General features: G+C 33.6%; 1 protein-coding gene across 1 annotated transcript in view; it reads right to left on the reverse strand.

Moving 5' to 3' along the window:
* Window positions 1-12,828, reverse strand: part of CSMD3 (CUB and Sushi multiple domains 3) — a 577,112-nt gene that overhangs the window by 85,179 nt on the left and 479,105 nt on the right. The window contains exons 41-45 of the mRNA XM_030971761.1: window positions 11,617-11,733; window positions 7,258-7,467; window positions 5,633-5,821; window positions 2,234-2,411; window positions 31-176 (exon numbers count right to left, since the gene is read on the reverse strand). Of these exons, the coding sequence (XP_030827621.1) occupies window positions 31-176; window positions 2,234-2,411; window positions 5,633-5,821; window positions 7,258-7,467; window positions 11,617-11,733 (840 nt within the window). The remainder of the gene's footprint in view (window positions 1-30; window positions 177-2,233; window positions 2,412-5,632; window positions 5,822-7,257; window positions 7,468-11,616; window positions 11,734-12,828) is intronic.

The following is a 12,828-nucleotide window of genomic DNA, read 5'->3' on the forward strand; positions in this document are numbered from 1 at the left end:
CAGTGAAAAAGTTTAATTTATCACACTTACCATGATAACTAAGTACAAAGAAGCCACTGGTAGTAAAGTCACTGTGAAACTTTATCAGAATCTGATTGGAAGTGCTATATACTGATTCTAGTGCAGTGTTGCCACTAAATTGTCCAATTTGAGGGGAAGTTTGGTCTGGTCCATCCCTATGAAAAACAAACAGAATAATTTTTTTTCTTTCTTTGGTCCAAAAATTTAATATGATTTCTCCAAATTTCAAGTGAATGCAGTAAATTTTCCCTAGATTACACTAAAAGGCATGAGACAACTAAAATAAGATAAACCAGACAACAAGGGCTGAAGACCTTCTCATATCCTGTATATGGACTGAATACTAATTCAACCACCTTTTGAAAGTCAAATTCTTATTTTTTAATAAAAATTTCAGCCAATTCAAAATTACTGAATTTGTGATTGCACTTCATCTTCTTGCCATAACCTCTTATCACATTTTTGTATCTCTACGTTGAAATGTGGCTATCAGAAAATAAATGAAATTAATAACTGTTCATGTCCACCACTATTTTGAATCTGATAATTTATAGGAAAATTGAGCTAAATAGTGTTGTTATAATTAATTAAAAGAATAAATTAAAAATACAAGAATGAATATCGTCTTTGGCAAAAATAAACCCAAAATGCTTACAGACTGCTGAATACAAGATTCCCCTTGAAAAGAACATGTTGACATTAATAAATGCACATTTTATTTGCAATGTTTATTCTAAGTTACTTTTAGATATGCTATATTGTCGGCAAATTTTAACCTAGCTTTCCCCCCCTAATTAATAGTTTTAATGTTATTATTTATAGTTTATAGTATATATGGATAGATAAGAATTGATTTAACATTTATTTTTATGAGTGATTCAGAGTTTTCTCAATCAATGTGTTGCTCTGTTATGAATTTTATATAAATGGTCATGTTTTTTTGATTCAGGTACTGTCATGGTTTACCACTACAGGTAGGTATTAATATAATTTTTGGTAGCTTAAACCAAAACTCAGTATGATACACAGCTGAATGATTTCTTGAATCCTTCTTCATATGAATGTACTGATATCATTTTGTACTATTTATTATGATTTTGACAATACATGTACTGCTCAAAAGATCATTGCTACCTTATGGAGAAATGAAACACTCATTTCAATAGAAAAATTAAATCAAAGGTAGTACTAAACAACAGTGGAATTGTACAGAGGACAGCATCATGATACAGGAGTATTAAATGCTCATCCTTATTTCCTTCCAGATTAGAATGGTAAAATAGCAAGCAATAGATGTTTAAATTTAAAGTTGCTTTTTTTCAATAATTACTAGCATAATATATTTTTAAAAGCCCAAATAAAACTATGGATATATTTTATTTTGAAAATTTTGTAGTAATATGTTTGTCCAAATTATAGCACATTGGCCCTTTCCCTTCTGTTTTAGCAAGGATGTTGTATGCTTTGAAGCATTTGAATTGTGAATAAAAGGGGTTTTTTTTGTATTGGAAACTGCTATAAAATTTTTAATAAAAAGTATCCCAGAAATTATGGCTACATAATTAAATAGCCATCATGTATACCATACAATTTTTACACATGTACACATGTACAAATGAGGACTAAAACCATTAAATGTCTTCAAATACATGGCGGAGGCATTAATGTGATAGGCTGCTGCTGAGGGTCATCATGCAGGGCCATGACAGACATGGATTCAAGTACACAGAGAATAGAATTCTGTTTACAGTTATTGTAAGCTCAATTCTCTTTGTCACAGCCAAATCAAAAAGAGCCTCTCATTTTATGTACTCATAGGAATAAAAGAAGCCAACTTGGAAGAAATTGATGAAGTGTTGCCCTACTTTAGTTTCAAGTAGCCTTTTCTAAAACACTAATACATACATCTGAAATTCCTTATCACTCCTTTCTTAAGTAGTATTTCTCTTGATTGTTGATGAACTATTATAGCATACCTCTGTATGCTTTTCTTTGTTGGAAAACTGAGAAACACTATTATTGTTTTTGATTTCTTGTCCAGTGCTATCTAGAGAGAATGGTCCATTGGAAACATGGATTGGTGCAACTCAGTCATTTCTCCTAGAGAGAACACCAGTTTCAAGGGGAAAATCACAAACATATTCTTTTAAATTCATTTTTGGTTATATGGTGTCATGTGAAGATTAAATAAATGCCAAAAGTGTTTTCTTACCAGACAGTTATGAAATCATATATTGGCTCTGTTTGGAGAACTGTGAAATTGATGTAGATTCCATTCCCAGGTGGTACTCTTACAAGCCAGAAGCAGTCTTGAAAGTTTGGATACTCATCAGGGTATCCTGGAGAGTATATGGTGCCATTCATTGCAGTTATGTTTCCTCCACACAGAGCTATAAAAAAGACATTTTTTTAAAATAGCCAGTAAATGCTTTTTTGCATTTTACTTAGACTATATAAAAGCTCTGGTTTTGAACAGATTTGGTACACTTAACTTCTTTGCATATGACCATTCCTGTGCAAAGAAAACAGATTTTATTCAGCTTTGTGCAGAGTCATAAGTCTATTTTGACAGTATTTGTCAAATATAAAAGTAAAAAAAAATCATTCTGATACAACAAATACTATCAGAAATGGAACTGAATAAATATATATACATATAGGTGGAAATTCCCTACACAACTGAAAATGACGTTGTTAGGGCTTTGTGTAAATTTCAGCTAGAAATCAGCAACAAATCACACTAATTAATTTTGGTTGCCTATCTTCTAGTGACCATAATTTCATGTATGGTCACGAGAATATAGCCAACTAAAATTAACACATGAAAGAAGGCACATACAAGGTTGAGGCGTGGGTGAAGATTAGAGGAACTTCAAAATTCAAACATTGTGTCCAACTGTATGAATAGTAATTTTGCATTTATGGATATAAATTCTGGTAGATAAAGTAAGAGTCCTCTCTGTAACACATGTGAAAAAGTAATTTTAGACATCATACAGTGCAAGAGTGACCATACAGATTCTGGACTTTTATAACTCTCTATTTCTGGAAAACTATTAGTCCAAACTAGATTATTTTCTCCCTTCAGATTTCAGATGTATGTTGAATATGACACCACCTGGTTATTACAGAAGAGAAATGTTATACAAGCCTAGCTCTAGAAAAGTAAGCAAAGCTTAAAATTGTATAATTTGCTTTATTTTGCATACATTTATTTTGCTTACTCCACCCCACAAGGTGCATTGTATGGCAACACAGATTTTCTAAAATATGTTTACAAATCTTCAATCAGAGCAGTTTTGACATATAGGTTTGACATATAGGAATTATGCATCATTTGTATTTAGCAAAAACATATGTTATGGTTTATGTTTATAAACTTTGGTGCTGAACTGTAGGGTAAGAAGCGATGCACAGTGACATTTCAACCATTCAGACTCAACAGCTTGGGCACTGCTTTTCTTCAGCTTTAACCTTAAACGCTCAAGGAGGTTTGAGCAATACAGACAGAAATGGTTTTGCAGCCAGATCTTAGGGGAGTGAAACATGGTCTGATGACTGTCAGGGAACAAGACTTGGAAAAGGAGAGGAAACAGAATCCGAATAGGTTAAAGCAAGGAAGATGAGTTTAGAAGGGTCAGAGAGTGTTAGATGATGTGGAGCACAGGTTAAAGGAATATTAGGTGCATGGGGATGCAAGAAGAGAATAAAACTGTTCAAACAGAAGTAAGTTTAGTCCTGTTTAATTCAGATTGTCCGCTTCAAGAAATCTGAGGAATTAAAAAAGCCTTGGTATATCTTGTCTTACAATAAAGACATGAAAGCAAATACAAATTCAAGACATGCTGTGTATTTCTCATACTAGGTGTACACGAAAAAGCCAACTTAATTTTAATGCTTTTGAACACAAAGCCTTTATCTTAAATCAAACCAAGTGAAACTAGAAGATAACTCATTATCCTTTTCCTGCAACAATAAAACAAAACAAAACAAAAACCCCAAAAAACAACTCAAAAATATCTGTAGCATATAAAAATGTCACAAACCCTTTACTAAAAATACCACAGTAAGTATTAGCACAAACCCCCATGTAATTTAAGAAATTTGTCTAGTGGTTGAGTAGTGTTGACAGTCTGTAATCATGCAGAAAACATGCATCTTAGATCTCTTTTATCAAGCTGATGGATTTTTTAATCTTTATTTTTCATATCAAATTAAGTAGAAACAAAGAACATTCAGCTACTGTTCAGGAACTTCATCAAAATTGATACTCAGAGAAACAACATGCTTTGGACATCTTACAATTTTCTAATTAAATTATTAGTTCCAGTAAGGTATTTCAAAGAAACAGAATCTCTGCATTCAATAAATTGTTTTGATTGTGAGGCACAGAAAATACAACAAGAACTAACTAACAGGAAAAGCTAAGTGTTTAGCAGTTAAGACATGAACTATGAAGGCATTACCATTCCACAAGGTCCAGAAAATGGGTGGTGAAATTTAATTATAATGAATTAACTTCTTCCCCTTTCAAAAAAATAGACAGTGTAGGTGTCATATGTCTTTTATATTATAAGGCTTCCCCTTCTGAATTCAGTACCAGTTAGGTCCTAAATTTACCTACCAAATCCCCCCCAAAATTCCTAAGGTTCACTTGAGTCCAGCAGGAATTTTGAATAATGAAGCTTTTCATTCAAGTACCTAAATTTGGGTATATGGTGCAAAATATAATGAAAAAATCTAGAAAACAGGGGAGCTTTTTATTTTCCATTTGGGTGGTTGTATTTGGCTTTGGAGATTTTTTGGTGGTGGGGTGCTGTTGTGCTGTTGTTGGGGGTTTTTATTTGGGTATTTCTCTCCTACGTGATACTGAGGACCCCACTCTCAATGCTGTTTCACCATTCCATATAGAGGGAAGCTAGACCTCTAAGTGGAGGACTGACCTTCTTTGGCCTGCTGCTTAGAAACAGTCTCCTTTCAGCATAGCTAGGGAAGAGATAAACACTTCTACAGAACCATCACAGTCATTCTGTCTCCTTAAAATTATAGCTGTGTGCAATTCACAGTTCCTGGAACCTTCTTTTTGTTTCAAGCACAAGTGAATAAAACAAATGTAAAAGGTTAAAAAAATGTAATTAAAAAAAAAAAGAATTCAGAAAAAAACATATGTACAAACGATTTCACAGAGCACTGGCTGGAGGACAATTTCACTCTAGACCACATTTATCATTTCTTACTAACTGATAAGAAAGAACAAAAGTGGCCAGAATTGGTAAACTCAGTTTTTGAAGACTTTTTTCTTAATTTAGTCCACAGTTTTTACTTCATTGTCTCACCTAGATTAAAAGCAGCATGGGTCTCCAAATTCCAGACTTTAAGCTTAACCTTCCAAAACCAAACATAGTATCTCAGATAAGTTTTAAGAGACTGCATATTACAAAACATTTCAGCTTCTCTGCTCAAATTTAATGTGCAAAATTGAATACATCCTTTACAAAGACTACACTGTAAATATACAGGCTTCTGTAAATCAAAAGCTGAAATTACTTCAGTTAATAGTCCTAGGAAGACTTTCAAATGATGAAGGGTCTATAGGTCACCTGGAACATACCTTCACATCTGGGGAGAGGATGATTCCAGTTGCGGCTGATGCCATGAAGACAAGTTAGAGCTGAATTTCCAATCAGCGTGTAGCCAGGAAAACACTCAAATGAAATAGTTTGTCCCACAGTAAAGTCATTTCCAATAACAAAACCATTACGAAATGGTCGAGGATCAGGACAGCTTTGTAGCTGATATGCTGAAATAAATAATAATAAGGGTGGAAAATCAGTAAAATAAAAATTCTGATTATCTCAAAAATAAGATCTTTTAATTAGAATAAAAATAGAAGCCTATGTGACGGGAGCCAAAGTTTCATGATGCTCATAATCAAATCATTGATTTTACACCTGGAGAAGTACAGTGAAACCAGCTACACTTCTGTGCTGTTAAGTAACATTTATTTTTGCTGTTTGAAGATACTATTCTGAGATAGATGTAGTGCTTTTCTGATCCAATAGAAGTTGTCAGGTTTTACATTCTTCTGTTTAAGGAAAAAGAGAAATAAACATGTCTATACTTTTATTTGTTTTTCCCAGAAGAATTAAAAGGCTCTCTAACGAACTGGAATATCAAAGACTATAGTGAACAAGTCCAATTTGAAAACAAGATTTTCTTGGTGATTATTTCCAAGAAGATTTGAAGCATTGTCTTCTTATTACCAATGTGAGAACAAATAAGCCGTGTACAGTCTGAAGTATAAGAATATCACGTCGTATCTATTTGAAAGAATCAATTTTGTCTTACACAAAAAAGAACTTACCAGTTTTTTGACAAATAACAACATCTCCAAAATTATTACTGTTACTATTAATAGTATATGGTCTTAGGTTTTTACTGTCCTTAGCACTTTAGGCCACAAATTGACTTTTTCTTTAAAAGCTAATTCTTTTTACAGTGGCTCACTTCCAGAAAGTTACACCAAGTTCAAATCAATTTGGACTTGTTACTATTAGAAGAGTAATAGGAGACTGCTCTAAAGTAAAATCTCTTTAAATCACTCTAAGGTGTTATTCGTATAATGAAAACAGGTCTACTTTAAAATACACATTTGACCTTTTTTCATGAACAGTGGTGATCTAATCCCTTTTAAATGGAAATGCAATTCTATAAATAGAACTATGATCTCGTGATCTTCACCAGCTCAGCATGACCTACTTGGGTACAAAAGAACAAGAACCTTCAGGAAATGATGAACTAAGAAATGAAATGGATTTGTTGATTTTTGGGTTGGCATTAATTTGCAAAAACCTACATTCATCCAGTAATACAAAACAGTATTTAGATGTATACCTTCTAGAACCCATTACACAAAATTAAAATTCCAGTATGCTTCCAAACATTGAATAGAGATATTTCTTCTGTAAAGGCATGCAATGTAAATTAATATGCCAATCAGCTTCAGATATTGGCAATTATGTGTTTGCCGACATTTGACCTGATTTTAATGAAAAAATATGCAATTAATTGTTTTTTTTCATCTTAACTTTATTCATTCTTCTGTTTTATCTCAATGTTTAAAGCTTGGCACTGAAACACATAGAATCTTTCATATTTATTTTTAGGAATCCCCAAAATTCCATAAAATCTATAATAGCCACCTTGCTCTTTCTCATTAGAATTTCCAAATCTCACCTTGATATACAATATGAAATCCTTGTTTGTTCTGTGAGTAATCACTGTGAAAGTATAGGCTGGTTTCATGAGTTGTACTGAAGAGAGAGGCTGGTAGCTGAGGGCCACTTAGTCTTCCAATAACAGTGCTAGTTTCTGTAGATCCACTCCTAACCTCTAAGTAATCGTGTATGGTCTCCGTAGAGAAATTCAAAAATTGCAAATGGACACCTGAAAAACATTGTCAGTAAATAAACACCATCACTACCAGAACCAGGAGGGAAAATAAAGTGTGTTCATTTTATACTGATAATTGCAGAAAATAACCGGGTGGAAATCTATGTACTACCTGGCAAGCATCTGTGTATTTCACAGTTCTGATGTGTGTGGGGTGCACATCTGCCAGCAATCTTTAAATTGGACTAGATGGTGAGCAGAAAGGCCTCAGGTCCAGCTCAGAGTATCAGGCAGGCCGAGCCTCTGCTGGTACCCCAAGGATTTGTGAAAGCAGAGTGCATGGGAAATACATGTGAGTGTTACACACACACACACACACACACACACTGTGGTATATGATGGTTTTGGTAAAAAAAAATTCTGATTATTTGGTTAAATAAGGAATAGGAGGGCAGATTACTATCTATTAGCAAGTTATCTCTCCTAATCTGGTGATGTTTTACAAAAAATTATGCAGCCTGAGAAGAAAATTCTATGCACTGAATAATTACAGGGCTCTTAAACATTTTCCTGTTTATAACATTTTTCTATATAAGTTACAACCAAGAAAATTTGCAGTTTGTCTGGATCTATTGCAACTATGGCATGATAATGCAGTAGTTTCACTAGAAAGATGATTGAGTCCTACTGGTATTTCTGGCAATGACAATCAACACAATTTCATATAAAACTAAAAGTAAAAGATATAGTGTCAGATAAATTATTGAAAATCATGAATAGTTTTGTAACTCCTGAACTGTAATACCTAAATAGTGTTTCTCACTGTCTTTTAGAACTTTCCCCTCAGATATTATGTAAAGTTTATAAAAGATTTTCTGAAGCATGAAACATTTTATATGCAAGTTATGTGCATAATTCAATTACTGTTACCCTGATAATTTCTGTCTTGCTTTATCTGAAGACAGTCTATAAGTGATAAGAACACATTTTTAAGTGTCATTTTTTTACTTTGTCAGCCTTCCAAATATTTCCTACACAGAGAATCAAGCCATATTCAATCTTTGCTCTTTCTCTATCATGATACTTTGGTCTTTTATTTGATCCTGTGAGCCATACACTTATCCAAAGTTTAGGCTGTCATTAACAGCTGCCAGCTCCTGTGACCTTGCTGTCAGATTTTTCCTCTTTCATGAACTTTCTTTGACACAAAAGTATAAATATATTTTCGCAAATCATCCTGCTCTCTGTATTACACTGTCTTTCTCTTCAAGTTTCTGAACCATATCAATCTTCAAAAGTATTCATCCCTTGCTCTGCCAGTAGCACCTGCCTCTATTTGTCTGAAACATCAGTTTGTTAGACTGATTTTTTTTTTTTTCCCATGTCTTTTTGTAGTTTGGACATCCTGCTTGAAAGAGTAGTTAATATATTTATATATGCAAATAAACACAGTGTCCTTGGTAAAAACATTACACCATTAGCTAATATGCAGTGGAGAAGCTTATGATCTGTAACTTATAATTGGGAGAAAGCCTTTCTAAAAAGAGTTAAACAAGTGAAAGTCTATAGAAGGCTCCCATGATGGTGTTTTTGAGTTTTTCTATTTACTATACAGAAGAGTTGGACGTACCTCCACTAGATCAGAGTCGCAGCATCACTAAACCAGTTTTAGCCATCATTCCTTCAAAAGTAATATTTTTCTTTTTTACACTGAAATTTTATTTTAATATTCAATTTCGTTTCAAACATATCTCACTTAAAAAAGGTAAAAAAACACCAAGCGTGTTTCAATCTGTGCAGCTTTAGTTTTCTTCTAGTAAATGAATCATTTCATTTCCCTATACAGGAACTGGAAAATAGTTCATAAATCCAGTGAATAAACTTCAGTTGGTACAAAGCAGTTCAGAACTATTGATTTCGGTTGTTAAACTTACTTATGCAAGAAACTGTTTCCAAAACTTCAGTAGCTGAATCTCCTGCCTAATGGAAGTCAAACTAAATAGTATGTTAATAATGTAGAGTGTAAATAGCAGTCTGAAGAGTTAAGTTAGAATTACTGGATGCATAAGCCTGGCAGACTGCAAGCAAAGAAAATGGAGTAAGGAGTCAGTAGAAGAGAGACAGGATAGTAGTAAAGTGAGGGAAGAGGCAGATGGCAATTTATTTGGGATAAAAAGACAGCAGGTTCTGGCAGCTGAACATACTGATTTGTTAAATTTGAAATTTAAGCAATATTTCAGATTTTTATTATCTCTTCTTTATTAGCAAATGTCTTTGGAATCATCTGTAAAAATATCGTGTTCCCTTATAGCTCTGAATATTCTTTTCTCCTGTGGATTTGATCCAGAAATAATGTACCTACTACTGCTATAATTTTTTTTGATAACTTAACAAGCAGAAATTGATTTGTGATTCTAGACGGCACTATGACTCATAATGAAGCACTACAAGTTGTCCCATCAGGCTATCTAAAAATTCAGGTAGTGGCAGAGTTAAAGTGTCAATGTTATTTCTATAAAGTGCTAAGACAAAAAAAATCAATTATTGACTGTAATCTTGTGTGTTTGAACAAAATGCAAACAAACAAATTGGGTTCTATATAGAAATCCCCATTTCAATATAAGGTATTTCCCCCAGATAGATTTGGTTAAGTCAGTGTTACAGAACGTTTAATATTTTTCAATATAAACAACCCATGCAGAACAATTTGCTTTCATATAAAAAAGTGAACTAGGCTCGTGGGATTTCTAATAAAAAAACCCACAGAAATTATTTTAAAAAGAGGAGGGAAAGAATCTGAACCTATGCAAAGGAGAATGCTATTTGGGATGTCACGCCCATTCTCTAAGATCCAGAAATTCTGAATCGTCAAGTAAAGAATGTGGCAGAAGATGACAAGTATACATTAGAAAACAATAAGGCCTGTCAAAGAAAACCAGCACACCATTCAACTAGCATACAAAGAAAAAAATCCAAGTGCACATGCTCCTCAAAAAATGCCACATGTTTTAAAAAATTAGATGGGACAACTCTACTGGCTGGCTTCAAATAACCATTTCACAATAAAGTATGCATAGGATCCGCCCAAAGTAGCTCAAGGTGTTAGCCAATGTGATTAAAATGCTCATAGTATCTATACAAAACCATAGTGAAATAAGAGAAGTTCTAGTGACTTGAAAAAGTCTGAATTTAGATGCATCTTTAAGACAACAAAAAGGACCTGGGAAATGGCAACCACAGGTTTGTTGCAGTCCTTGGAAAAATTATGGAACTAGTTTTTTTGGAGGCAATTTCCAAACATATAAGGGACAAAAAGACACTTAGAAGCATTCATCATGGATTTTCTAATATAAAATAACAGTTAATCAACCATCATATCCTTCTATTATTAAATTGACAAAGGGAGAAAAGTGTATATAATATACTTTCACCCTGCTATGGCTTTTGACTCGGTCTATAACATTCTCATCTCAAAGCTGAACATACATGAGCTTGATGAATGGAAAGGAAGTCAGTTAAAAATTAACATAACTTTGAGGCTCTAAGGGTGATAATCAGCCATTCAATGGTTGGCAGCCAGTAACAAGCACAATATTCTGTGGGTTGCTATGGAAGCTTACACTGGTTTATGTCATAAAAAGAGACTTGGAAAATGAGAAGGCATCCTCAACAAATGTGTGGAGGATACTAAACTAGGGGATATGGATGATATATTAAATGACACATTTTTGTCTGAAGAACATTAAAAAACTTAAGGACTGAATAATCAGGCTTCTACATTTCTATGCTGGTCTGAGTTTCATCTAGGATATGCAAAGAAGCTTAATGATAAAATAATTAATTAAAATGTAGCTTTAACTTCTAAGTTGATTTGGTGTGAAATATTCATGATAGCTATTTTTTTGTTGGGTTTGTGATTTCACAAAAAGATAAATCAGTTCTGTAAAGTTAGAAGATTGTGCTGAATTCTTATTAAACAATTTTGTCTTTATCAGAAAATGTTGGCATATATTAAATGAAAAACCAAGAACCTTGTAACTTTTCTATTTTAAATATTTCTTTTAAGATTTTGTTAACTTTTTCAAATGAATTATAATTACCTGTGGGGTTTTGCTGGCATAAAGATTAACAATATTTTAAAATCTATGTTCAGTGTTTTGCACCCATAAAAAAGCAATTTTAAATCCATAAAACAACACATACCAAACCCAATAGGCAGTTTTATTGTCCATGTGCAATCCAAACTGCTAGGATAGTTGCCAGGAAACCCTGGACTGAGAATCACTCCACTGAAGTCTGACATGCCACCACCACATTGCGCTAAAAAAAAATATATATATATTTTTCAGAGGAGTGAAATGAACAAAAAATAATCCATAACATTGGAGATCCTTAGAGCATTAATAATATAATAATACCTAAGGTTATATTTAGACAAATACACAAACATGTCTTTACCACTAAATATCAGTTAGAAATTAATTTACAGGTAGGTACCTTGCAACTTTGTATCAGCTCTGAGTTGCGTAGATTTTAACTTGGGGGATACATGCACCCAAAATAGAACAGATTACAGAACTGCAGAATCATTTAGGTTGGAAAAGACCTCCGATATTATCAAGTCCAACCTTTGACTGATCATCACCTTGCCCATTAGACTATGGCACTAAATTGCACATCCAGCCACTTCCTGAACACCCACAGGGATGCTGACTCCACCATATCCCCGGGCAGCCCATTCAGGAAAGAAATGATCTGAAATTCCTGACCACCTTTCCCATAAAGAAATTCTTCCTGATGTTGAACCTGACCCTTCCCAGGTGCATCTTGAGGCTCTGTCCCCTCATCCTGTCAGTGGCTGCCTGGGAGATCAGCCCCACCTGGCTCCAGCCTCCTTTCAGGGAGCTGTAGAGAGTGATAACATCTCCCTGAACCTGCTTTTTATCCAGGCTAAAGAGCCCCAGCTCACTCAGCCACTCCATAAGAATTGTGCTTCCACCAGGATCATTTCCCTAATGCTTACTCTGCAATTTGTCTACCAGAACTGTCCTTGTGATAGGCAAACAGCACACACCAGCTTATAGCAGGGCTGAGACAATTGTGCTTATTTGTAAAGGAGCATCTGAATAATAAAAGATAATGTATTGTAAAAAGACTTTGTACTATAAGCTATTCAAGAGGCCTTTTAAAAACTGCATTTTTATCCTTTTGTTCTAAAAATGAGATAAACAAACTTAGAAAAGTAAACATACAAATACTTCCAGAAATTAAGCTAAATTAATATCTTAATTTTATTTTTGTTTTCAGGCATGACAACAGTAAATAAAATTACTTAGACATCCATATTACATTTAAAGGTGGTAATTATGATAAACAGAATTTTGTTTAGAAGTTTTGTCCAAGTAAAATTTGCTG

Source organism: Camarhynchus parvulus, chromosome 2, assembly GCF_901933205.1.
Source record: "Camarhynchus parvulus chromosome 2, STF_HiC, whole genome shotgun sequence".
Taxonomy (NCBI): Eukaryota; Metazoa; Chordata; class Aves; order Passeriformes; family Thraupidae; genus Camarhynchus; species Camarhynchus parvulus.